Below are 23,906 nucleotides of genomic sequence, written 5' to 3'. Positions count from 1 at the left end.
TAGGTGAGAGTGAACACGACAGATGACACAGATGAGAGGTCCAAAGGTCAAAGAGAAAACCGATCATTAAAATGTGATTTGGGAAGCTGTGTTCCAAAGGAAATAGTTTCTGGGACACCTGAGTGTTTTTGTTTTTTGGGTTTTTTAAATTTTTTATTTACTTTATTTTTTATTTTTATTTTTATTTTTTTTGCTGTCATGTAGGGGCATCTTCTGTCTTATGCTTTTTAAATTCTTTAAATATTCTACTTTCCTTTTGGTGATCTTCCTTCAAGTTTACAGTGAAAGCCAGAGTCCTTTTAATGGTGTATAAAAGACTGTACAATCTGCCTGCTTTTCCATTATTTTGGGGTACACACAGATATCTGCATGATTTTGGGAAACTCTATGTTAAACTATTTTTTAGTTCTCTTTTTTCATCCTGTCTGAAATGTGTGAAAGTAGTGATTTCTGTTCCATTGATTTGTTTGTTAATCTTTCTGCACATTCCGTCCTGTTTTTACTACTATATTCTTGAAATACAGTTAGAAATTATAAAGTATAATACCCCTCTGCTTTGTTCTTTTGCCTCAAGATTGCTTTGGCTTTTCGAAGCTTATTGCAGTTTCTTGTAAATTTTAGAATTGTATTTTTTATTACTGTGAAAAAAATGTCACTGGAATTTTAATAGGAAGTTTATTGAAGCTATAGACTAGATAATATGACACTTTAACAATATTTATTCTTTCAATCCATGGACATGAAGTATTTTAAAATTTGTGTCTTCAATAATTTATTTCATTGGTATCTTACATCTTTTTTGTTTTGTTTTGTTTTTTGAGAAGGAGTCTCGCTTTTGCCAGGTTGGAGTGCAGTGGCGTGATCTTGACTCACTGCAACTTCCGCCTCCTGGGTTCAAGCAATCTTCCTGCCTCAGACTCCTGCATAGCTGGGACTACAGGCGCATGCCACCACACCCAGCTAATTTTTTGTATTTTTGGTAGAGACAGGGTTTCACCATGTTGGTCAGATTGTATGGATCTCTTGACCTCGTGATCTGCCTGTCTCGGCCTCCCAAAGTGTTGGGATTACAGGCGTGAGCCACTGTGCCGGTCTATCTTATATCTTTTAATGTAAAGATTTTTTTTACCTTCTTGGTTAAATTTGCTCTCAGAAATTTATTATTTTAATGCTATTGTAAATAAGATTGTTTTCTTAATTGTATCAGATGGTTTAAATTTATGGAACAATAATTTATACTTGTAGGTTAATTTTATATTTTGCTAATTTACCGAGTGTATTTATTGCTTTAGACAAATTTCAATGTAGTGTTTATTTTTTATATATATAAGATCATATGATGCACAACTAGTAACTTTTACTTACTTATCTTCATTTTCAGTGGCTTTTTAAAAATGTTTTTGACTCATCATTCTGCCACTTACTTCCAGTCCTACGTTAAAATAGAAGCATTGACAGCACAATACAGTTTTGCATTGGTGTCTGTGAATTTGATAGAGCAGACACCTCTTCACCTTTTTGTTTGTTTGTTTTTGTGTGTGTTTTTTTTTTGAGACGGCGTTTGGCTACTGTTGCCCAGGCAGGAGTGCAGTGGCGCGATCTCTGGCTGACTGCAACCTCCGCCTCCGGGGTTCAAGCAATTCTCTGTCTCAAAAAAAAAAAAAAAAAAGAAGAAGAAAAAGAAAAATTAATGGTTTCAAAAACACGTAACATAAAATTTACCATCTTAAATCTTTTTTTTTTTTTTTTTTGAAACAGAGTCTCGCTCTGTCGCCCAGGCTGGAGTGCAATAGCGTGATCTCGGCTCACTGCATCCTCCAACTTCTGGGTTCAAGCAGTTCTCCTGCCTCAGCCTCCTGGGTAGCTGGGATTATAGGTGCCCGCCACCACGCCTGGGTAATTTTTTCGATTGTTAGTAGAGACAGGGTTTCACCATGTTCGCCAGGCTAGTCTTGAATTCCTGGCCTCAAGTGATCCCTCCGCCTCAGCCTTTCAAAGTGCTGGGATTACAGGCATGAACCACTGCGCCCAGCCTACCAAAAATTTCTTTAAGTGTACGTTTCAGGGCCAGACCTGGTGGTGGCTCACAACTGTAATCCCAGGATTTCGGGAGGTCAAGAAAGGAGGATCACTTGAGCCCAAAAGTTTGTGACCAGCCAGAGCAACACGGGGAGATTCCTTCTCCACAAAATTATTTTAAAAATTGCCAGGCATGGTGGTGTGCACCTGTGGTTTCAGCTACTTGGGAAATTGAGAGAAGAGAATTACTTGAGCCTGGAAGTTTGAGGCTGAAGGTAGTTGTGCCACTGCACTCCAGCTTGGGTGACAGAGTGAGACTGTCTCATAAACAAAAGAAAGTTTTACAGGCCAGGCGTGGTGGCTCATGCCTGTAATCCCAGCACTTTGGGAGGCTGAGGCCGGCAGACTACCAGAGGTCAGGAGTTCAAGACCAGCCTGACCAGCATAGTGAAACCCCATCTCTACTAAAAATACAAAAATTAGCGGGGCCTTGTGACAGGTGCCTGTAATCCCAGCTACTCGAGAGGCTGAGGCAGGAGAATTGCTTGAACCCGGGAGCCAGAGGTTGCAGTAGCCAAGATTGCCCCATTGCCCTTCAGCCTGGGCAACAAGAGTGAAATATCATCTCAAAAATAATAATAATTACATTTTAACCATGTTAAGTAGATTCACATTGGTGTGCCAAAGACTTATAGAAATTTTACATCTTATGAAACTAAAAATACCCAATAAGTAACAACAACCCATTTTGCCCTCTACCTAGCCCTTGACAAGCACCCTTCCACTTTCTGTTTTTATGAGTGTGACTATTTAAGATATCTCATGTAAGTGGAATAATACAGTGTCCATCATTTTGTTGCTGGCTTATTTCAGGTGACGTAATATTCTCAAAATTTATCTTAAAATGTGACAAGATTTTCTTCTTTAAGTCTGAATAATATTCCATTTTATGTATATGTTACATTTTTGATGTGTTCATAAATCAAGAGACACCCGGGTTGCCTCAGCCTTTTGACTTTTGTGAGTACTGGTACAATAATCATAGATGTTCAAATATGTCTTCTAGGTCTTTTGTTGCATATTTTGAATATAGATTCATTAATGGAGTTGCTGTATTTGATAATAATTCCATTTTTAATTATTTGAGAAACATAACATTTTAAAATGATGTCTACGTCTTTGTTTTCTACCAGCATCAACAGAGGTTTCATTTTCATTGCATCATCAACAGATTGGGCGTCTTTAAATAATTTATAGTGGCCATTGTAATGGATGTGAGGTGATTTCGTTTTTCATTTTTATTTTTATGCGTTTCTCTACAAATTATTAATTTGTAATTTGGTCAGGCTGGTCTTGAACTTGTAACCTCAGGTGATCCACCCACCTCGGCCTCCAAAGTGCTGGGATTACAGGTGTGAACCACTGCGCCTGGCCTGAATATTAACTCTTATCACATGTGACTTGCAAATATTTTCACCCATTTCTTATGAGGCATTTTCACACAATTGAATGTTTTTTTTTCTAATGTGGAGAAATTTTGAAGTAGAGTGTAGTTAAATTTTTCTGTTTTTTTGTTATTGTTCATGCATTTAATGTTGTAGCTAAAAAAATGATGCCAAGACCCATGTCATGACTTTTTTCTATTTTGTTCTAAGAGATTTGTTTTCTTTTATGTAAGTATTTTATTGAAAACTTTTTTTATATACGGTTCAAGGAAATGATCCAACTTTATCAATGTTGATATTTAGTTCTTAACATTATTTTTTGAAAAAATTATCTTTTCTCTATTGTATGTTCATGGCAGCTTTGTGGAAGTTCATCTAATCATATACTCAAGGGTTCATTTCTGAACTCTATTCTGCTCTTTCATCTGTTTATCTGTCTTTGTATTAGTACCATACTGTTATTGTTAGTGTAGCTTTTAATGTTTTAAAATCAGGAAGTATAATGCCTCTGTTGTTTTCATGGGTGTTTGGTTAGTTATAGTTCACAAATATTTTAAAGAATATTTCTGTAATAACTGTGCTATTGAGATTTTTATAGAGATTGTACTGAATTTGTTCACCTCTGTAGGTTATATTGGTATCTCAACAAAATTAAAATGTTTGACCCTTAGCAGGAATATGTTGAAGAATGTATTTTAATTTAATTTAATTTTATTTATTAGAGACAGAGTCTTCCTATGTTGCCTAGGATAGTTTCTAACTCATGGGCTCAAGCAGTTCTCTTGCCTCAGCCTCCCAAAATGGTAGTATTACAGGTGTGAGCCATTGCACTCAGCTCATCTGTTTTATATTTAGATATTGTTGGATTTGCCAATTTTACTTTTGCTTTTAATTCCTAGTTTTATTCCGTTCTGGTCAGTTACCATGCAGTGCATGATTTTAGTCTTCTTAAATTTATTTGTTTGTTGTCGTTTTCAGACAGGATCATACTCTGTCACCCAGGCTGGAGTATAGTGTCATAATTTTGGCTCACTGTAACCTCAGCCTCCTTGACTCAAGTGATCTTTACACCTCAGCCTCCTGAGTAGCTGAGACTATGGGCATGCACTACCATGCCTGGCCAATTTTTTGATTATTTGTAGGGACGGGGTCTCACTATGTTACTGACACTTGTCTTATACTTGTGGTCCCAAGGGATCCTCTCACTTCCGTCTTCCAAATTGTTGAAATTATACATATCAGCCACTACACCCAGCTGGTATTCTTTAATAAGACTTGTTGTGTGTTCTAACAGAATACATCAGGTATAAATAAGAATATTGTTTATTATTTTGCTTTTAACTGAAAAGTTTAGTACATGTGTGTTAAGCCTAGTTTGTCTGTGGTATGGTTTGGATGTCCATGTTCTGCAAACCTCATGCTGCAATGTAATCCTCCATGTTGGATGTGGAACTAGGTAGGGAGGTTTTTTAGTCATGGGGGCAAATTTCTCATAAATGCCTTGGCACCAGCCTTTTGATAATCAGAAAGTTTACACTTCATTAATTCAAATGAGAGCAGTTCATTAAAAGAAGCTGGCTTTTTTTATTTTTTCGAGATGGAGTTTCACTCTGTAGTCTAGGCTGGAGTGCAATGGCACCATCATGGCTCACTGCAACCTCCACCTCCCTGGTTCAAGGGATTCCCTTGCCTCAGCCTCCCAAATAGCTGGGATTACAGGCACCCACCACCATGCCCAGCTAATTTTTGTAGTTTTTTAGTAGAGATGGGATTTCACCATGTTGGTCAGGCTGGTCTCGAACTCCTGACCTCATTGACCTCCCAAAGTGCTTGGATTACAGGTGTGAGTCTCTGTGCCTGGCCTGAACCTGGCTTTTTCACCTCACACTTGCTCTTTTTCTTACCACATCCAGTTTCCATTCTTTGCATATGGCTAGTCAGTTCTCCCAGAACCATTTATTAAATAGGGAGTTCTTTCCTTATGGCTTGTTTTTGTCAGATTTTTCAAAGATCAGGTGGTTGTAGATATACAGTCTTATTTCGGAGTTCTTTATTCTGTTTCATAGGTCTATGTGTCTGTTTTTATGCCAGTGCCAGGCTGTTTTGGTAACTACAACCTTGTAGCATAGTTTGAAGTTGGATAGCATGATGAATCCAGCTTTGTTCTTTTTGCTTAAGATTGTTTTGGCTATATGGGGCCTTTTTGGGTTCCATATTAATTTTAAAATAGTTTTCTCATTCTCCATCAATTATTATTATTATTATTATTATTTGACAGAGTGTCACTCTGACGCCCAGGCTGGAGTGCAGTGGCGCAATCTCGGCTCATTGCAACCTCCACCTCCTGGGTTCAAGCAGTTCTCCTGACTCAGTTTCCTGAGTAGCTGGGATCACAGTCATGCACCACCACACCCAGCTAATTTTTGTATTTTTAGTAGAGATGGGGTTTCACCATGCTGGCCAGGCTGGTCTTGAACTCCTAACCTCAACTGATCTGCCCGCCTCAGCCTCTCAAAGTGCTGGGATTACAGGTGAGAGCCACCATGCCCGGCCTGCATCAATGTTTATCAGGGATATTGGTTTTAAGTTTTTTTTGTTGTTGTTGTTGTTTTTATATCTCTGCCAAGTTGGGTATCAGAATGATGCTGATCTTATAGAATGAGTTAGGGAGGAGTACCTCCTTTTCTTTCATTTAAAATGGTTTCAGAAGAGATGGTACCAGCTCTTCTTTGTACCTCTGGTAGAATCCAGCTGTAAACCCATCTGGTCCTGGGCTTTTTTTGGTTGGTAGCCTATTTATTACTATCTCAATTTCAGAACTTGTTGTTGGTCTATTCAGTGATTCAACTTCTTTCTGGTTCAGTCTTGGGAGGGTGTATGTGTCCAGTAATTTATCCATTTCTTCTAGATTTTCCAGTTTATATACATAGAGGTGTTGATAGTATTTTCTGATGACTGTATTTCTTTTTTCTTCTTCTTTTTTTTTTTTTTTGAGATGAAGTCTTGCTCTTGTCCCCCAACCTGGAGTATGATGGTGCGATCTCGGCTCACTGCAACCTCCGCCTCCTGGGTTCAAGTGTTTCTCCTGCCTCGGCCCCCTGAGTAGCTGGGATTATAAGCGCCAGACACCATGCCTGTCTAATTTTATTTTATTTTATTTTTAGTAGAGACAGGGTTTCACTTTGTTGGCCAGGCCGCTCTGTAACTCCTGACCTCAGGTGATCCACCCACTTTGGCCTCCCAAAGTGCTGGGATTACAGGCATGATCCACCACGCCCAGCCCTGATGATTGTATTAATGTAGGGTCACTGCTGATATCTGCTTTATCATTTTTTATTTGTGTCTATTTCATTCTTCCCTCTTTTCTTTATTAATCTAGCTAGTGGTCTATCTCTTATTTTTTTAAAAAACAGCTCCTAGATTTATTGATTTTTTTTTGAAGGGTTTTTTTGTGTCTTTTGTCTCCTATGGTTCCACTCTGATCCTGGTTATTTTTTGTCTTCTGCTGGCTTTGGGGTTTGTTTGCTCTTGGTTCTCTTTTTCTTTTAGTAGTGATGTTAGGGAGTCAATTTGAGATCTTTCTAGCTTTTTGATGTGGGTACTTAGTGCTATTTTTTCCCCCTTAGCACTACGTTAGCTGCATTCCAGAGATTCTGGTATATTGCCTCTTTGTTCTTATTGGTTTCAAGTAATTTTTTGATTTCTGACTTAATTTTATTATTTACTCAGAAGTCATTCAGGAGTATGTTGCTAAATTTCCATGTAGTTGTGTGGTTTTGAGTGAGTTTCTTACTCTTGAGTTCTAATTTGATTGCACTGTGGTCTGAGAAACTGTTATGATTTCAGTTCTTTTGAATTTGCTGAGGAATGTTTTACTTCCAATTATATAATCAATTTTAAGTAAGTGCCATGTGGCAATTAGAAGAATGTGTTGTGTTGTTTTTGGCTGGTGAGTTCTGTAAATATCTATCAGGTCCACTTGACCTACAGCTGAGTTCAAGTCCTGAATATCCTTGTTACTTTTCTTTCCCAAAGATCTGTCTAGTATTGGCAGTAGGGTGTTAAAGTCTCCCACTGTCATTTTTTGGGAGTCTAAGGCTCTTTGTAGGTATCTAAGTATGTTTTATAAATCTGAGTGCTGACTGGACATGTGGCTCATGCCTGTAATGCCAGCACTTTGGGAGGCCAAGGCAGGCAGATCCCCTGAGTTCAGGAGTTTGAGACCAGCCTAGCCAACATAGTGAAACCCTGTCTCTATTAAACATACAAATTAGCTGGGAATAGTGGTTGGTACCTGTAATCTCACCTACTCAGGAAGCTGAGGCAGGAGAATCACTTGAAACTGCGAAGTGAAGGTTGCAGTGAGCCAAGATTGTGCCATTGCATTCTAGCCTGGGCAACAGAGTGAGATTCTGTCTCAAAAAATAGATCAATAAGGCCAGTCATGGTGGCTCATGCCTGTAATGCCAGCACTTTTGGAGGCTGAGGCTGGCCGATCATGAGGTAAGGAGATCAAGACCATCCTGGCTAACAAGGTGAAACCCCGTCTCTACTAAAAATACAAAATATTAGCCGAGCATGGTAGCGAGCGCCTGTAGTCCCAGCTACTCAGGAGGCTGAGGCAGGAGAATGGCATGAACCCGGGAGGTGGAGCTTGTAGTGAGCCAAGATCATGCCACTGCACTCCAGCCTGGGTGACAGAGCGAGACTTGTTCTCAAAGAAAAGCAATCAATCAATAAAAACAAATCTGGGTGTTCATTGAATTGACCCTTTACCATTATGTAGTGTCCTTCCTTGTCTTTTTTGATCTTTGTTGGTTTAAAGTCTGTTTTATCATAAACTACAATTGCCACCCCTCCTTATTTTCTGATTTTATTTGCTTGGTAAATTTTTCTCCCTTTATTTTCAGGCTATGTGTGTCTTTGCATGTGAGATGGGTCTCTTGAATACAGCACACCAGTGAGTCTTGACTCTTTAACCAGCTTGCCATTCTGTCTTTTTCTTTTCTTTTTTTTTTTTTTTTTTTTAGACAGAGTCTCACACTGTCGCCCAGGCTGGAGTCTTGAGTGCAGTGGCATGATCTCAGCTCACTGCCAGCTCAGCCTCCCAGGTTCACACCATTCTCCTGCCTCAGCCTCCCGAATAGGTGGGATTACAGGCACCTGCCGCCATGCCCGGCTAATTTTTTGTATTTTTAGTAGAGACGAGGTTTCACTGTGTTAGCTAGTATGGTCTTGATCTCTTGACCTCATGATCCACCCGCCTCGGCCTCCAAAAGTGCTGGGATTAATTGGGGCATTTAGTCCATTTAAATTTAAGGTTAATATTGTTATATGTGAATTTGATCCTGTTCTTGTGGTGCTAGCTGGTTATTTTGCAGACCTGTTGATGTAGTTGTTTCATAGTGTCACTGGTCTTTGTACTTCAGTGTGTTTTTCATTTGCTGGTAGTGGTTTCTTCTTTTCATATTTAGTGCTTCTTTCAGGAGCTCTTGCAAGGCAGGCCTAGTGGTGATGAATTCCCTTAGCATTTGTTTGTCTGAAAACAATTTCATTTCTCCTTCACTTACGAAGCTTAGTTTTGCTGGATATTCTGGGTTAGAAATTCATTTTTTTAAGAATGCTGAATATTGGCCCCCAATGTCTTCTGGCTTGTAGGGTGTCTTTTTAGAGGTCCAATTTTTTTTTTTTTTTTTTTTTTTTTTTTTGAGACGGAGTCTGGCTGTGTCGCCCGGGCTGGAGTGCAGTGGCCGGATCTCAGCTCACTGCAAGCTCCGCCCCCCGGGTTTACGCCATTCTCCTGCCTCAGCCTCCCGAGTAGCTGGGACTACAGGTGCCCGCCGCCTCGCCCGGCTAGTTTTTTGTATTTTTTAGTAGAGACGGGGTTTCACCGTGTTCGCCAGGATGGTCTCGATCTCCTGACCTAGTGATCCGCCCGTCTCGGCCTCCGAAAGTGCTGGGATTACAGGCTTGAGCCACCGCGCCCGGCCAGAGGTCCAATTTTTAGTAGGCTACCTGGCCTTCCCTTTGGCTGCTCTTATCATTTTTTCCTGAAGTTTAACATTGAAGAATCTGATAATTATGTGTCTTGAGGTTGATCTTTTCATGGAATATCTTACTGGAGTTCTCTGGATTTTCTGAATTTGATTGATGGCCTGTCTTGGAAAAGTTCTTCTGGATGATATCCTGAAGTATGTTTTCCAACTTGGTTCCATTCTTTCCATCTCTTCAGGGTACTGCAATCACTTGTAAGTTTGGTCTTTTTACATAATCCAATAGTTCTCGAAGATTTTTTTCATTCCTTTTTATTTTTATTTTTTCAATCTTATCTGCCTTATTTCAGCAATATACTCTTCAAGCTCTGAAATTCTTTTCCCTGCTTGGTCTACTCAGTTATTGATACTTGTGGTTGCATTGTGAAGTTCTCATGTTGTGTTTTTCAGTTGCATCAGGTCGGTCATGTTCATCTCTGAACTGATTATTTGGGTTAACAGCTCCTGTAATGTTTTTCATGGCTCTTAGCTTCTTTGCATTGGATTAGAACATGCTTCATTAGCTCACTGAAGTTCATTATTGCCCACCTTCTGTAGCCTACTTCTCTCAATTTATCCATCTCAGCCTTCTCCAGTTCTGTGCTCTTGTTGGAGATATGTTGTGATTATTTGGAGGGGTAGAGACACTCTGGCTTTTTGAGTTTACAGCATTTTTTTATTGATTCTTCTCATTGTCATGAGTTTATCTAGCTTTGGTCTTTGAGGCTGCTGACCTTTGGATGGGGTATTTGTGGCGACATCTTTGTTGGTGCTGCTGTTGTTGCTTTCTGTTTTTCCTTTAACAGTCAGGCCCCTCTTCAGTAGGGCCGCTGTGATTTGCTTGGGATCTACTTCAGATCCTATTTGCCTGGGTTTCTCCCACACCTGGAGGTGTCACCAGTGGAGTCTGTAGAACAGCAGAGAGAACTGCCTGCTCCTTCATCTGTAAGCTTTATCCCAGATGGGCACTGAACTGATGACAGTGGGAATACTTCTTTATAAGTTGTCTTACAATGCCTGTTGGGGGGTCTCACCCAGTCAGGATGCACAAGATTCAGGAACCACTTAACAAAGCACTCTGGCTGCTGCTTGGTGAAGGGGGTGTGCTTCAGTGGGGGAAATTCCATACTTCTGGACTGTCCAGATTCCTCAGAGCCAGCAGGGGGAAAGACTAAGTCTGCTGATCTGCAGAAACCACCTCATTGTTACTATTTTACGTGTTTCTTGTAGATATGTCTTTTCTCATTTCCTGTGTTACTCCCTTAATTTTTGTTTAATTTTGTTGTGACATGTACTTTGATTATTTTTTATTTTGTTTTGCATACTTTCCATAAGTATAATGTAATCATCTTGAAATATAATGTAGCCATATTGAAAAACAGGTTACATAAAACATCTTAAAGTTATACTGTTATATTTTCCAATTTGTTATTAATATTAAAAGCCATATTATCTTACATTGTGTATCTACTAACAGATTTATGCAGATTTGTATCTTGTTTGTTTAAATAAGAACTGTAAGGGTTTTATGCCCATCATTATGATAGTAAAAAATTCTGTATGTGTCTGTTATTTACATTTAATGGAGAGCTTTGTATTTAGATACGGTTTTTTGATACTTCTAGCATCATTTTGTTTTTCAACATAATGGACTCATTTTAGGATTTCTTTTTGTTTATATGCAGAGTCTCACTATGTTTCTCTGGCTGATCTTGAACTACTAGTCTCAAGTGATCTATCTGCCTTGACTTCCTAACGTAAAATTATAGGCCTAGCCACTGTGCCTGGCCACCATTTAACATTTTATGTAGGACTGTGGTAATTGTAATAAATGCCCTGAACTTTTATTTTGGAAAGTCTTTGTTTTTATCTTGTTTTCAAAGTAAAATAATTTTGAATTAAGTATTGGTTAGAAATTTATTACATCAAAATTTGGGAAGTTCTCAGCCTTTTTTTCTTTAAGTAACCTCTGTATTACTTTTGCCCTATATTCTCCCAAGATTCATTTCATGAAAATATTGATCTACTTGATGGTGTCCAATATGTTTTACATTCCATATTTTAATTTTGTGTTATATATTTTATGTTATATATATGTTTTTATATTTATTTTATATTTTATATTGTGTTATGTATTTTAAAGTATGACACGTAACACCAGTTGCTTGTGTTTTGGTGTTTTATTTTATATTATAATTGTGTATGACAGTGTTTAACTCTGTACAATTTAAGGCAGTGTCTAGCAAAATCAAATATGAATCAGCCATATGTCTACTGCCAATATAATTACTTCTGTGTTTGTTTGCCTCTATAAATATCTGTTTATTTTATGACTTGTATATTTGTTGTGTAGGTTTGTTGTAAATGGTGGTTCAGTCTTGGCTAGGTGACCAGTTATAAAAATTCTCCTAATTCCAATATCTGTTGTGAATCTACATCACTTCTGTGTGGGAGAAACACTTTGGAGTTTGAAGATAATATTGAAACTATTATAATTGGATCTTTTTAGGTATTGTTCATTTTTACTTGTCAAAAACACACAAAATATTATCAATTTTTTTGTTGTTGTTGTTGAGACAGAGTCTCACTCTGTCGCCCAGGCTGAGGTGAAGTGGTGGGATCTTGGCTCACTGCAACCTCCGCCTCCTGGCTTCAACCGATTCTTTTGCCTCACTGTGTTGGCCAGGCTGGTCTCAAAGTCCTGACCTCGTGATCCGCCCACCTTGGCCTCCCAAAGTCCTGAGATTACAGATGTGAATTACTGCACCTGGCTCATTATCAAATATTTTTTAATATTCTGTTTAGTCCTATTAATTATATTTATAATGTCATGCAGCATACCCCTAGAATGTTTTATCTTGCAAAGCTCAATCTCAATGTACAACAACAACCAGTTTTTCTGATTTTCTGGCACTTTGCAAAAACCACTTTGTTTTCTATTTCTAAGAATGTGACTGCCCCATATGTCTCATACAATCTCTGTCTTATTGTGGCTAGCTCATTTTATTTTGCATAATGTCATCAAGCTTTATTTTTAGAGTTGTTAGAATATTTCCTGCTTTTTAAATCCTGGGTGATATTCCAGTATTTTTATATTGCAAATTATATCTATTGGATAATTTGGTGACAGAAATTTCCATTTCTGCCGGGTGCAGTGGCTCATTGCTGTAATCCCAGTACTTTGAGAGGCTGAGGCAGGCAGATAACAAGGTCAAGAGATCAAGACCATCCTGGCCAACATGGTGAAATCCTGTCTCTACTAAAAATACAAAAAATAGCCGGGCATGGTGGCACACACCCGTAGTCCCAGCTACTCAGGAGGCTGAGGTTGCAGTAAGCTGAGATCGTGCCACTGCACTCCAGTCTGGGCAGCAGTGCAAGACTCCATCTTAAAAAAAAAAAAAAGAAAAAAAAAAAAGAAATTTGCATTGCTTTTACCTATTGCCTTTCAGTAAAAATGCTGCAATAATTATGGATATGAAAATAACTCTTTGGCCGGGCACGGTGGCTCAAGCCTGTAATCCCAGCACTTTGGGAGGCCGAGACGGGCAGATCACGAGGTCAGGAGATCGAGAGACGATCCCGGCTAACACGGTGAAACCCCGTCTCTACTAAAAAATACAAAAAAAATAGCCGGGCGAGGTGGCGGGCGCCTGTAGTCCCAGCTACTCGGGAGGCTGAGGCAGGAGAATGGCGTAAACCCGGGAGGCGGAGCTTGCAGTGAGCTGAGATCCGGCCACTGCACTCCAGCCTGGGTGACAGAGCAAGACTCCGTCTCAAAAAAAAAAAAAAATAACTCTTCATATAACCATATATGTGAAAGTTTCTATAGCTGCAGCATTCTATTTTATTAGTCTACTTTTATACTTATACCAAATTACTTTAATTCTGTAGCTTTGTAATGTGTTTTGAAATCAGGAACTATAATGCCTTCAACATTTTCTTTTTTTGAAGACTCTTGGGTACTTTATTGTCTCTTGACATTTTATATACTTTTGGGGTTGTTGTTTCTGTTTCCTCAAAAATGCAATGAGAATTTTTGGTTTTGTTTTTTTTTTTGTTTTTGTTTTTGTTTTTTTTTGAGACGGAGTCTCGCTCTGTCGCCCAGGCTGGAGTGCGGTGGCGCGATCTCGGCTCACTGCAAGCTCCGCCTCCCGGGTTCACGCCATTCTCCTGCCTCAGCCTCCCGAGTAGCTGGGACTACAGGCGCCCACAACCGCGCCCGGCTAATTTTTTATATTTTTAGTAGAGACGGGGTTTCACCGTGGTCTCGATCTCCTGACCTTGTGATCCGCCCGTCTCGGCCTCCCAAAGTGCTGGGATTACAGGCGTGAGCCACCGCGCCCGGCCAGAGAATTTTTGGTTTTGTTTTTTGTTTTTTGTTTTTTTTTTTTTGAGACTGAGTCTCGCTCTGTCGCCCAGGCTGGAGTGCAGTGGCCGGATCTCGGCTCACTGCAAGCTCCGCCTCCTGGGTTCACATTCTCCTGCCTCAGCCTCCCGAGTAGCTGGGACTACAGGCGCCCGCCACCTCGCCCGGCTATTTTTTTTGTATTTTTTAGTAGAGACGGGGTTTCACCGTGTTAGCCGGGATCGTCTCTCGATCTCCTGACCTCGTGATCCGCCCGTCTCGGCCTCCCAAAGTGCTGGGATTACAGGCTTGAGCCACCGCGCCCAGCCGCAATGAGAATTTTTTAACAACATTGCATTAAATCTGTAGATTACTTTGAGAAGTATGGACGTTTTCAAAATATCAATGATTTCTACCTTTGAACAAGAGCATGCTCAAGAGTGTGTCGTTTAATTTCCATGTATTTGTAAATTTTTAATCTTTTTCTATTATTGTTTTATACTCTCATTCCATTTTGTTCATATAATATAATCCACACAATTTCAGTCTTAACAAATGTGTTAAGACTTCTTTTTTGGCCTACCATGTGGTCTATTAAGCAGAATGTTCTATGAGCAATTAAGAAGCATGTGTATCCCGATATTGTTGAGGAGACTTCTCTATACCTCTGTTAGAAATAATAGTTTTATACTGCCTTCAAGTCCTCTCTTCACTTACAAATATTCTGTTTTATTTTTATTATGGAAAGTAAGTTATTGAAATGTTCTACTATAATATTGCTTTCTAGGTGATTCTTCCATTCTGTCAATATTTGCTTTATGTATTTGGAACCTTAATGTGAGATACACACACACACACACACACACTTGAGTTATGTTATCAGTAAATGAATCTATTATTGTTTAATGTCCTTCTTTGTCTCTTTGCAGTTTTGATTTGTAGTACATTTTATAAATATGAAAGTTTTTCACTTAAGATGTACCTTATGTAATATTATTTTAACCTCTTCTCTCATTTGGTTAATATTTTTATGCAATATCTATACCCATCTTGCCACTTTGTTTTTTTTTTTAATCAATAGATCTCAGCTTACTCTCATAGAAAGGCAAGTTGGATATCGGTTTTTAAAATATTTAAATAAATCTCTATTGAGAGTATGTCTGTTGATTGAAAAGTTAAAGATATATATTTAAATAATCTTCTGAAGCAGAAAGACATAGTAATGTTATTTTATTCATTGCTTTATTTGATTCTTATATCTTGGTCACTCATTTTCTCTCTGTCTTTGTGTCTTTTTATTTTTATATTGATATGCTTTTACTTCTTTCTTATTTTATTTCATTTATCTATACGCATATGTTCTTCTTGGGACCTTGGGGATTATATAAACCTCCAAAAGATACAACAGTATATTTCAATCTGGTAAAAAGGAACTTCAGTTGCATGCACAATTTTTTTCTCATTACATCTCCCCTCAAATTTGTCATTGATTTTGCTAATTGTATCTTTTTATGTGGTGTATTTATTAACAGATGTTTATAATGATTTCTGTGATTTTCTCTTTCAAATTTTAGGGAATAATTAAAAATGTTTTCTGCACCATTATGATAATGCTAAGAAATTCCATTTTGGTGTATGTGCATATACTTAGAAGTAAAAGTATATATGTGCATATAATCTTTCCAGAAAATAATGTAATTTTTTGTTATTGTGGGGTTTTTTGTGTTTGTTTTGTTTTTATTTCATTTTTTCTTTTATTATTATATTTTTAAGTTCTAAGGTACATATGCACAATGTGCAGGTTTGTTACATATGTATACATGTGCCTTGTTAGTGTGCTGCACCCATTAACTCATCATTTATATTAGGTATTTCTACTAACGCTATCCCTCCCCACTCCCAAAAGTAATGTATTTTTATTTGACTATGTGTTGTTTTTGTTGAATCATGTTATTTTCAATAGAAGCAACTGCTTTCAATACTTTTTATATGTAAGGTTTATGGAGTTCCAATATACTTTTCAGAATTTTGTTATTTTTGAAAGTTTTTTCTTTTTATTTGGCAGGACAGATTTGCTGATGGTATTATGCTTACTTGATCACTGTATTTTTCAAGAGTTTGACTTTATCACACACTTCCCTTCTGGCCTGCAAAATTTTTGTTGACAATTCACTGGCTGTCTCATAAGACTGCTTGCAAATGACGCATCACTTTTGTCTTGCAGCTCCCAAGATTCTCTTCTGGTCTGTGACTTTTGAAATTGTGCTTATATGTGTGTTTGTTATAAATATCTTTGTGTGTTTCCTAGTTTGTTTGTTGAGCTTCTTCATTTGTACATCATTGTTTCTTTCGAGATTTTTCAGCTATTCTTTTTTATATTTATTACCTCCACAATTTCTGTTTTTTTGATATTCTAAATATTTATGTTCTTCATTTTTCTGATTTTCTATAGTTCTCTGTCTTCCTATTTCACTTATTATTATTCAATTTATTTTCAATTTTTAAAATCAATGCATATACTTTTTTTATGGTTTCTTTTTGAAAATTATATTTTTATGGAACCATATTGCCTTATTTTGTATACATTGTAATCTTTGATTGAAATTTGGAAATTAAAAAAGGCTACCTGTTACAATCTTCATAATGTAGCTTTGTCCTGGCATGGTCTGAACAATTGTCTTGGTTAGAGATTCTGGGAGTCTCTCAAACATGTTCTTAGAATGTGTCTTGTCTGAAATTTTGTCTTATTTTTTAGTTAAAGGAGTTTATTCATGTTTCTTCTTAATAGTAATCACGTGCTATGCCTGTTTTCTCTCTGTGGTACAGCAGTCTCTCTGTTGCTGAAACATTTACCTTTGGTCTCAGCAAACTTAAACTGTCACTCCAGAGCATACCACCATTTCTTTCAGCACTATATTTCGTGAGAGATACACACCAGTGTGTCTGGAAAGGCTCCTAGAAGCAAGTAATAAAGATAAATGTGCCAGTGTTTTACTTGTCATTAAAAAGTTGGCAATTTGCTTCTAAAGACACTATGTTATATTGGGGAGCAGGAAGAGCTGTGTTGGGTAAATGTAACAGATTTTGACTTCTAAGTGGCTCTTTGCATTGTTCTCACCAGGGCACTTCACACACTTAACTCATTTATAAATTTTTTTCAGATGTAATTTGGTTGGTATGTTTTTTTGTTGGGTTTTTTTTTTTTTTTTTTTTACATTTATATGTCTATAAAGGAATGAGGGCCTTTGGTATTTTCCTATGCCATCTTATTTATATAGTTTGTATAGTATTATAGGTTAGACTTGTAAACTGTATTTATCTGTGTCTAGTAGGTAATTTGTTATTTTTATCTCTTTCAGTTATATGTTCTCATTTTGCCCAAGACCTTTGGCCAGAGCGGGACATTAAAGATTCTTTTCAAGAATCGATACTGAAAAAATATAGAAATTATGAACATGACAATTTACAGTTACAAAAAGGCTGTAAAAGTGTGGATGAGTGTGAGGTGCACAAAGAAGATAACAAATTAAACCAGTGTTTGATAACTACCCAGAGAAACATATTTCACTGTGACCCATATGCAGAAGTCTTTCATACATTTTCAAATTCAAACAGACATAAGACAAGACAACCTGGAAAGAAACCTTTCAAATGTAAAAAATGTGAGAAATCATTTTGCATGCTCTTACACCTAAGTCAACATAAAAGATTTCATATTACAGAGAATTCCTACCAATGTAAAGATTGTGGCAAAGCCTTCAACTGGTTCTCAACCCTTACTACACACAGGAGAATTCATACCGGAGAGAAACCCTACAAATGTGAAGAATGTGGGAAAGCATTTAACCGGTCCTCACACCTTACTACACATAAGATAATTCATACTGGAGAGAAACCATACAGATGTGAAGAATGTGGCAAAGCCTTTAACCGGTCTTCACACCTCACTACACATAAAAGAATTCATACTGGAGTGAAACCCTACAAATGTACAGAATGTGGCAAAGCTTTTAACCGGTCCTCACACCTTACTACACACAGGATAATTCATACTGGAGAGAAACCCTACAAATGTGAAGAATGTGGCAAAGCTTTTAACCAATCCTCAACCCTAACTACACATAAGATAACTCATGCTGGAGAGAAACCCTACAAATGTGAAGAATGTGGCAAAGCTTTTTACCGATTCTCATACCTTACTACACATAAGATAAGTCATACTGGAGAGAAATTCTACAAATGTGAAGAATGTGGCAAAGGCTTTAACTGGTCCTCAGCCCTCACTAAACATAAGAGAATTCATACTGGAGAGAAACCCTATAAATGTGAAGAATGTGGCAAAGCCTTTAATGAGTCCTCAAACCTTACTACGCATAAGATGATTCATACTGGAGAGAAACCCTACAAATGTGAAGAATGTGGCAAAGCTTTTAACCGGTCCTCACAACTAACTGTACATAAGATGATTCACACTGGAGAGAAACCTTACAAATGTGAAGAATGTGGCAAAGCCTTTAACCGGTGCTCACAACTAACTGCACATAAGATGATTCATACTGGAGAGAAGCCCTACAAATGTGAGGAATGTGGCAAAGCTTTTAACCGATCCTCAAACCTTAGTAAACATAAGATAACTCATACTGGAGAGAGATCTTACAGATGGGAAGAATGTGGTAAAGCCTTTAACCAGTCCCTGAGCCTTATTAAACAAAATAACTCATACTGGAGAGAAACCCTACAAATGTGAAGAATGTGGCAAAGGCTTTAGTCCTAAACTCTTACTAAACATAAAAAAATTCATACTGGAGTGTGAAGAACATGGCAAAGCCTTTAATAAGTTCTCAATTCCTAACAGACGTAAGATAATTCATACTAGAGATAATTCATACTAGAGAGAAATTCTACAAACCAGAAAGATGTGACAGTACTTTGAAAACACCTCAAACTTTTCTAAACATAAAGGAAATCACGGTGAGAAATCCTAGAAATGTGAAGAATTTGATAAAGCTTTTAAATGGTTGTCACACTTAATTGTAGGTAAGATAATTTATACTGGAGAAAACTTCTACATGTGTGAACAATGTGGCAAAACTTTTAACCAATGCTCACACCTTACTGCATAGGAAAGCATTTATACTTGAGAAAGATTGTACAAATACAAAGACTGTGAAAAAGCCATTAATACATGCTCACATCTTACTCAACATCAGAGAGTTCCTACTTAATAAAAACATTATAAGGCCAACTACTGTCAAAATATCTTTAAGAAAATATAAGCCTTTAAGGTGAAGAGTATTTTGAAGAAGAACATTGTAGTAGGATTGTAATATGTTTACTTGTATCACAGATCTTACTGTACACATTTTGTATTAGAGGAAACCTCTGAAGCAATTGCTCAAACTTTGTTCAGTATCAGGGAATTTATATTGAAAAAAAAAAACCTTGCAAATGTAATACATTTGGAAAAATACTTTTTCAAAAACTACAGCTTAGAAAACACGAGCGAGTTCATACTAAAACATATTTTTGCAGATACAGTAAAAATTTTTTTAATTTTTAATCAAAAATTAAATCTATGTAAATATCAGAATTTACAGTAGAAATATATAAGGCACTGACACTTCAGATATTGTACTAAATCAGAGTGCTGAGTAAAGAAAAACTAAAATTTGTTAAAAAATGATTTGTATATATAGGCCGGGCGCGGTGGCTCAAGCCTGTAATCCCAGCACTTTGGGAGGCCGAGACAGGCGGATCACAAGGTCAGGAGATCGAGACCATCCTGGCTAACACGGTGAAACCCCGTCTCTACTAAAAAATACAAAAAACTAGCCGGGTGAGGCGGCGGGCGCCTGTAGTCCCAGCTACTCGGGAGGCTGAGGCAGGAGAATGGCGTGAACCCGGGAGGCGGAGCTTGCAGTGAGCTGAGATCCGGCCACTGCACTCCAGCCTGGGCGACAGAGCAAGACTCCGTCTCAAAAAAAAAAAAAAAAAAAGATTTGTATATAACTTGAAAAGTAGTAGAAGTTTTTTTGCAGATATTACATTCAAAGTATGCTTAACTTTTTGAAAAAATATTTTGAAAAGTGAATAATGATGTAATTCAGCTCTCAAATTATTTCCTGCTGTTTCTTCATTCCTATTTACATGTGAAAGCATGTGATCAATTGTTGCTGCATCAAAGATATGAGAGATTCTTTCTTATTAGGTGAGCATTATTTATAAACTTTGTTATGAAAAAGTAAGGACATTAAAATGTAAGATGTATGATGAAAATCGTACAAAAGTGAAGAGACTTTTGTGGTTAACTTATAATATTGAGTAATGTGTGTGTTAGGTGTTCAGAGTAATGTTCTGCATTATGAGAAGAAAACATTTTAAATTTCATTTATAAGTAAATTAAAATTTAGTATATTGTACTAATTATACTTTTATATAAAATGCAGTGTATTTTTTTAAATTTCAGATTATATGTGATGTTAATATATTCAACCTTTTTAACATGTTAAATACTATTGTGCATTCAATGAAGTGTTATTATGTCACAAACCTTAACCTATTCCTCCTTACTCAAGGGTGCACATAAAACATGGTAACAATATATATACTGTTTGGTAACATAATGGATTAACATCTCTAGTAATCTCTTTTGCCAGTGGCTTTGACTGCAAATAAGTTAAAGAATATTACTTCTGTAGGTTAAAATTTTGTTTTTATTTTATTTATTTATTTTTTTTGAGAGGGAGTCTTGCTCTGTCGTCCAGGCTGGAGTGCAGTGGCGTGATCTTGGCTCACTGCAACCTCTGCCTCCTGGGTTCAAGCAATTCTACCTCAGCCTCCCAGTAGCTGGGATTACAGGTGCCCACCACCATGCCCAGCTAATTTTTGTATTTTAGTAGAGACGGGGTTTCATAATGTAAGTCAAGCTGGTCTCGAACTTCTGACCTCAAATGATCCCCCCACCTCGGCTTCCCAAAGTTCTGGGATTACAGGCATGAGCCACTGTGCCCAGCCAAATGTTTATTTTATTTAAATTTATTTTTCTTATTTGGGGTATATAATATGAGTATATATTCATGCAATATATAGCATATTTTGATACAAGAATATAGTATATAATAATCACATCAGGGTAAATGAGGTATCCATCACCTCTAGTGTTTTTCTTTTGTATTACAAACAATCCACTTTTATACTTTTAGTTATTTTAACATGTACAATTGTTATTGATTACAGTGTTATTTTTATGGTCATAATAAATTATGTAGAAGTATAAATAAAATCCATGCATTTCTGGGTCCTGAATAAATATTTTTAAAGTTTTCTAATATTTATTTTTTGAGCATGTTTCCTGTCTGCCTGCAAACACATGCAGACTTTTAGTTTTCATTTACGTAGAGTTAAATATATGTTAATCTAAAGATAAACCTTAGGTGTAAGAAAATTATAGAGTGAGTTTGTGTGTATGAATTTATACCTGTTTTCAGAAGACAAAAGCAATATTGAACAAAACAAATCATTTTAACAAGATGACTACTAGAAAACTAAAAACCTCAAAAATGCTGAAAGCAAATGTATTCTCTGCTTTGTATTGAATTTATTACTGTACAATCTATGGCTAATAGTTCTGAATCTCCCCATGAAAATTCTGTTTATACTTGCCTGGTACTCATGATAGACCCCTAATTATTTTGTATCTTTTTATATAAATATTTTACAGATTACAAAGTATTCATTATGTGAGCTGGTCTGTGATTATAAGAATAATTGTTATAAAATTTAGTAATGCAGGCCGGGCGCGGTGGCTCAAGCCTGTAATCCCAGCACTTTGGGAGGCCGAGACGGGCGGATCACGAGGTCGGGAGATCGAGACCATCCTGGCTAACACGGTGAAACCCCGTCTCTACTAAAAAATACAAAAAACTAGCTGGGCGCGGTGGCGGGCGCCTGTAGTCCCAGCTACTCGGGACGCTGAGGCAGGAGAATGGCGTGAACCCAGGAGGCGGAGCTTGCAGTGAGCTGAGATCCGGCCACTGCACTCCAGCCTGGGCGACAGAGCGAGACTCCGTCTCAAAAAAAATAAATAAATAAAATAAAATAAAATAAAATAAAATTTAGTAATGCATACAAAATTTTTAAATGTAATTCCACAATTAGTGTATTAAGTTACATTTTATTTAGTTAGAACACTTCATTTTGTTTTTAGTTGGAGAACTCTATCACTCTTTTGTTATTTTTTCTTTTCACTTTTTATAATTCACATAAGTAAATTTATTGAGTCAATTTGTTCAGATAAGTACTAGGGAAGCTTGATAAGTCGTGAGGATGTTTATATATATATATATATATATATATATTTTTTTTTTTTTTTTTTTTTTTTTTTTTTTGAGACAGAGTCTTGCTCTGTCGCCCAGGCTGGGGTGCAGTGGCCAGATCTCAGCTCACTGCAAGCTCCGCCTCCCGGGTTTAGACCATTCTCCTGCCTCAGCCTCCCGAGTAGCTGGGACTACAGGCGCCCGCCACCTCGCCCGGCTAGTTTTTTGTATTTTTTAGTAGAGACGGGGTTTCACCGTGTTAGCCAGGATGGTCTCGATCTCCTGACCTCATGATCCGCCCGTCTCGGCCTCCCAAAGTGCTGGGATTACAGGCTTGAGCCACCGCGCCCGGCCTGGATGTTTTTATATTTAAATGTAGCAAACATACATAACAGTTCTTACTAACAGATGTTCCATAATAAGCTGTAAGTATTCCTGCTAAAGTTAGTTTGTAACTTCAATTCAGAGATGAAAAATATCAGTTGTGAAGAAATAAAATTGATTCTTCATGTGGAGAGGACATATTTCCCAGGCCACAATGCCGAATCCTGCTGAATTTAAAGAGAAGTTCTGCATCTTTTATTTCTTAATTATCTTCAGATTTGTCTATATTATGTGTATCCCACCTATGTATGCAGCACAGCCCTTCTCCTTTTTCTGTGTTATGGCTTCAGTTTTCTCACTGTTGTCTTAATGCCATTTCATTTCACATGATGCCTTGTAAATTTTGATGAGAACGTTCGTTTTTTGTTTTTGTTTTTTTTTTTTTGAGATGGAGTCTCGCCCTTTCGCCCAGGCTGGAGTGCAGTGGTGCAACGTGGGCTCACTGCAACCTCTGCCTTCCAGGTGAAAGCACTTATCCTGCCTCAGCCTCCTGAGTAGCTGGGATTACAGGCACCCACCACCATGCCGGGCTAATTTTTGTAATTTTAGTAGAGATGGGGTTTCGCCATGTTGACCAGGCTAGTCTCGAACTCCTGACCTTGAAACTAGGCCTCATAAAACTTAGAAACTAGGCCTCATATAGAAAAAATTAACACCAGGTGGCTCTGGATAGGGTCCCACCCTGCCTCAATAAGGTCCCACCCTGATAGGGTCCCACCCTGCCAATTCCGGGAAACAACCTCATGGGGTCCCACCCTGCCAATTCCGGGGGTCCCACCCTGCCTCGAAGTTCCCGGAATCAACAACTCCAGAAAAAAAACCTCATAAGGTCCTGCTCTAACCAATTAGCATAAGACACCTTGCTCAGGCCATAGACAGACCCAATTACCACGCGCCTAAAGCTTTGTTTGAATTTCGCGCCTTAAGCTGTGTTTGAACTTGTGTTTGCCTATATAAACAACCTGAAACAAGCACTCGGGGTCCCAGGGCCAACTTAGAGCTTGGGACCCTAGCGCGCTAGTAATAAATAACTCTCTGCTGTGAATCTTGTGTCGGTGGTCCTTCGCGGCGACCCCTGCCCAGGAGGGAATCGACAGTTCGGTTCCAACATTTGGTGCGTTGGCCGGGAAGTGGGGTCGTCCGAGGACCCCCGACCCATCCGGCGGAGACCCATCTGGCCCGGGCCACGGACTGCTGACTGAACGGACCTACCAGGTACCTTCGTTTTGTTCTGTCTGTCTTGCCGGCTAACTCTGAACTCTGGAGAGTACTCCTTCTGAATTAAGTGGGGAAGGGGGACAGACGTGTCCTGCACCTTCCTACTTTTCGCCCTGGGGGACGCCCTGGCGGTAGTCTGGGAGAA

At 38.0% G+C, this 23,906-nt stretch overlaps 1 protein-coding gene and 1 long non-coding RNA gene across 2 annotated transcripts in view; both read left to right on the top strand.

Moving 5' to 3' along the window:
• Nucleotides 1-19,655, top strand: part of LOC105489695 (zinc finger protein 100) — a 46,634-nt gene extending 26,979 nt beyond the window's left edge. Inside the window, 2 exon segments of the mRNA XM_011754687.3 lie at nt 17,204-18,551; nt 18,553-19,655. Coding sequence (XP_011752989.2) covers nt 17,204-18,551; nt 18,553-18,736 — 1,532 coding nt within the window. The 3' untranslated portion in view covers nt 18,737-19,655.
• Nucleotides 8-12,918, top strand: LOC139360254 (uncharacterized). The gene is made up of 2 exons (XR_011617529.1): nt 8-9,137; nt 9,459-12,918. It is a non-coding gene; the product is annotated as an uncharacterized lncRNA (long non-coding RNA).
• Nucleotides 19,656-23,906: the final 4,251 nt, after the last annotated feature.

The sequence above is a fragment of the Macaca nemestrina genome, chromosome 20, assembly GCF_043159975.1.
Source record: "Macaca nemestrina isolate mMacNem1 chromosome 20, mMacNem.hap1, whole genome shotgun sequence".
Taxonomy (NCBI): domain Eukaryota; kingdom Metazoa; phylum Chordata; class Mammalia; order Primates; family Cercopithecidae; genus Macaca; species Macaca nemestrina.
The sequence above is the reverse complement of the archived record's forward strand: the minus strand, read 5'-3'. Positions and strand labels throughout refer to the sequence as shown.